This window comes from Cryptomeria japonica, chromosome 7 (genome assembly GCF_030272615.1).
Source record: "Cryptomeria japonica chromosome 7, Sugi_1.0, whole genome shotgun sequence".
In the NCBI taxonomy this organism is placed as follows: Eukaryota; Viridiplantae; Streptophyta; class Pinopsida; order Cupressales; family Cupressaceae; genus Cryptomeria; species Cryptomeria japonica.
Window position 1 is genome coordinate 696,261,486 of NC_081411.1, and position 2,368 is coordinate 696,263,853.

Genomic DNA, 2,368 nt, shown 5'->3' on the forward strand with positions numbered 1-2,368 from the left:
ATATTATAGATTTTGTGCTTATCCCCTTCACACAAAATAATTTTGGATCAAGCTCTCTAAGAAGCGTCAGACCCCACCAACCTCAACACAGATCAATTTCAAGCCATGGTTGGTAGTCTTAAGTCATCACCATGCCTCACTTTTTCTGAAAATGACAACACTTCATTCCAACCACATAATTCATCCCTTCACATTGAAGGATTTGTAAACCAACACAAAATCAAGTGAGTCTTGATTGACAATGGAGCCAACTTGAATATATGCACCTTGTAGTTGGTCACAAAATTGGGGTATGTGGTAGAATTAGTGGATACCAGTAAAAAGATAACCATTAAGGCCTATGACGATGCAGAACATTCTTCCAAAGGAGTTGTTGTATTACCTATCAGAGTGGGGCCAGTGGTGAAGCATATAGTTTGCCAAGTTCTAGACCTTCCTTTTCCATATAATATCTTGTTAGGAAGACCTTGGATACATGCCATGCAAGCCATCCCATCCACCTATCATCAATGTATCAAGTTTCTCCATAACGGTGTAGAAATCATAATCCTTGGTGATGAAAATCCATTTGTGTATTGTAACAACATCAACCATCAGCCAGAGATCACCGTACCTAACAACAGAGAAGCTATCCCTTCCACATCATATGTTAATCTAGCCTCTCTTTCTAGCTCAATCACCCCTATACCAAAGCAAGAGAAGTTGAAAATGAAAATGGCTAAGAAAGGTCCCAAGGAATATATACTTAGCCAAATATTTTGTGCTAGGAAATTACTCACCTCCCCTAGAACTCATGGTAAACCTCAAAATTTTCTTCAACCATCACTAGCCAAGCAAGCATGCACTTGGTGTAGTTCATCCCTGGTAAGAGTCAGGAGGAGGAAACCATGGATGAGAACCTGACAGAATGGATCTACAAAGACCCTATCAAAATAGAAAGCCCAAAGGCTAAGCTTCCCACTGATAAATATGGAAAAGGTCTCACTATCATGCAAAGAATGGGCTATGATGGCTAGAGTTCTTTGGGACATTGCAAACAAGGATGACACAATCCCTTACAACTGGATTTGAAACCCAAAGATAAAATTGGAGTAGGTTTTCAAAAGGAATCTCTTCCTAATATTAGATTTAAAGGAAAACCTAGCAAACCCATGTATCAACCAATTACTCCAAGGCAGTCATCCTTGATTATATCTGCGACACCAACAACACCAACTGCGCCAATAAAACTGATAATCCCATCAATAGCATCAAAGCCATCAACAACACCAACTGCACCCACAAAACTGATAATCCCATCAATAGCATCAAATCCATCAGCAGCACCACCAACACTGATACTCCCAATAACAGCACCAATTGCACCAACAAAACTGATAATCCCATCAGAAGCATCAAAGCCATCAACAACACCACCAACACTGATACTCCCAACAGCAGCACCAACAAAACTGATAATCCCATTAGTAGCATCAAATCCATCAACAACACCACCAACACCGATACTCCCAACAACAACATCAACAACACCAATAATCCTACCAGCAACCCCAGCAGTCCCACCTCCAAAAGTGCATAAACTCGTGACCAATACACTCTTAAATTCAAAAGACATCCCAACACGGTGCAATAATCAGATGTTAGAGAGTAATTCAAAGATCGATTCGCATGAGTGGGAATGGGATTCAGTGAATCTAAATACTTCAGACAAGGAAGACACATCACCTCCACCACCTCGTAAAGATATCCCAGTTTATGGAGGCATCTATTAAAACCTTTTGGGTTCTTGAGCAAGAAGAAACTTTCGCAGGCCCTACGTCAAATCCTACACTAGAATCTGACAAGGAGAGTACCATTGATGCACTTCACTCATCTATATTAACCCTCACTGACGCCTCCTGTGAAATCAACTTAATCGATGAGGTCATGCCCATCATCCACCCCAAACTCATCAACTGGAACTAGCCAAATCCCCCATGTCTTGATCATTTCCAAAATGATGAGGCTCTCATGAAATTTTTAGAAATACAAGGTAACATACCAAGCGGGGATCATAAAGCTGGATTTTCCATCGAACTTAACAGTGCAACATACTATGGGGAATGTCATGCCCAAACTTTTGGGCACAAACAGAATAAATTTTCTTTTTTTAAATACTTAACTTAGAACGACTAACTTAAATAAAATAATGCACACTAGTTTGGTCTTAACTATGTTTTAAATAAATCAAACAACTAAATTAATAGAACGATAAATAATCTAAGTTATCAATGAGCTAATATTTCCTCAAAAAGTGTCATCACTAGTCTTCCATTAATAAATAATTAAACTCCCTATGCAATTAGTCTCAAACTTAATATATGATCTT

General features: G+C 39.0%; 1 protein-coding gene across 1 annotated transcript; it reads right to left on the reverse strand.

The window, feature by feature from the left end:
• Positions 1 to 1,156: 1,156 nt before the first annotated feature.
• LOC131856956 (uncharacterized) lies at positions 1,157 to 1,615 on the reverse strand. Its single transcript, XM_059208923.1, has one exon. It carries the CDS (start codon positions 1,613 to 1,615, stop codon positions 1,157 to 1,159), a length of 459 nt encoding a protein of 152 aa, XP_059064906.1.
• Between the last annotated feature and the right edge of the window lie 753 nt (positions 1,616 to 2,368).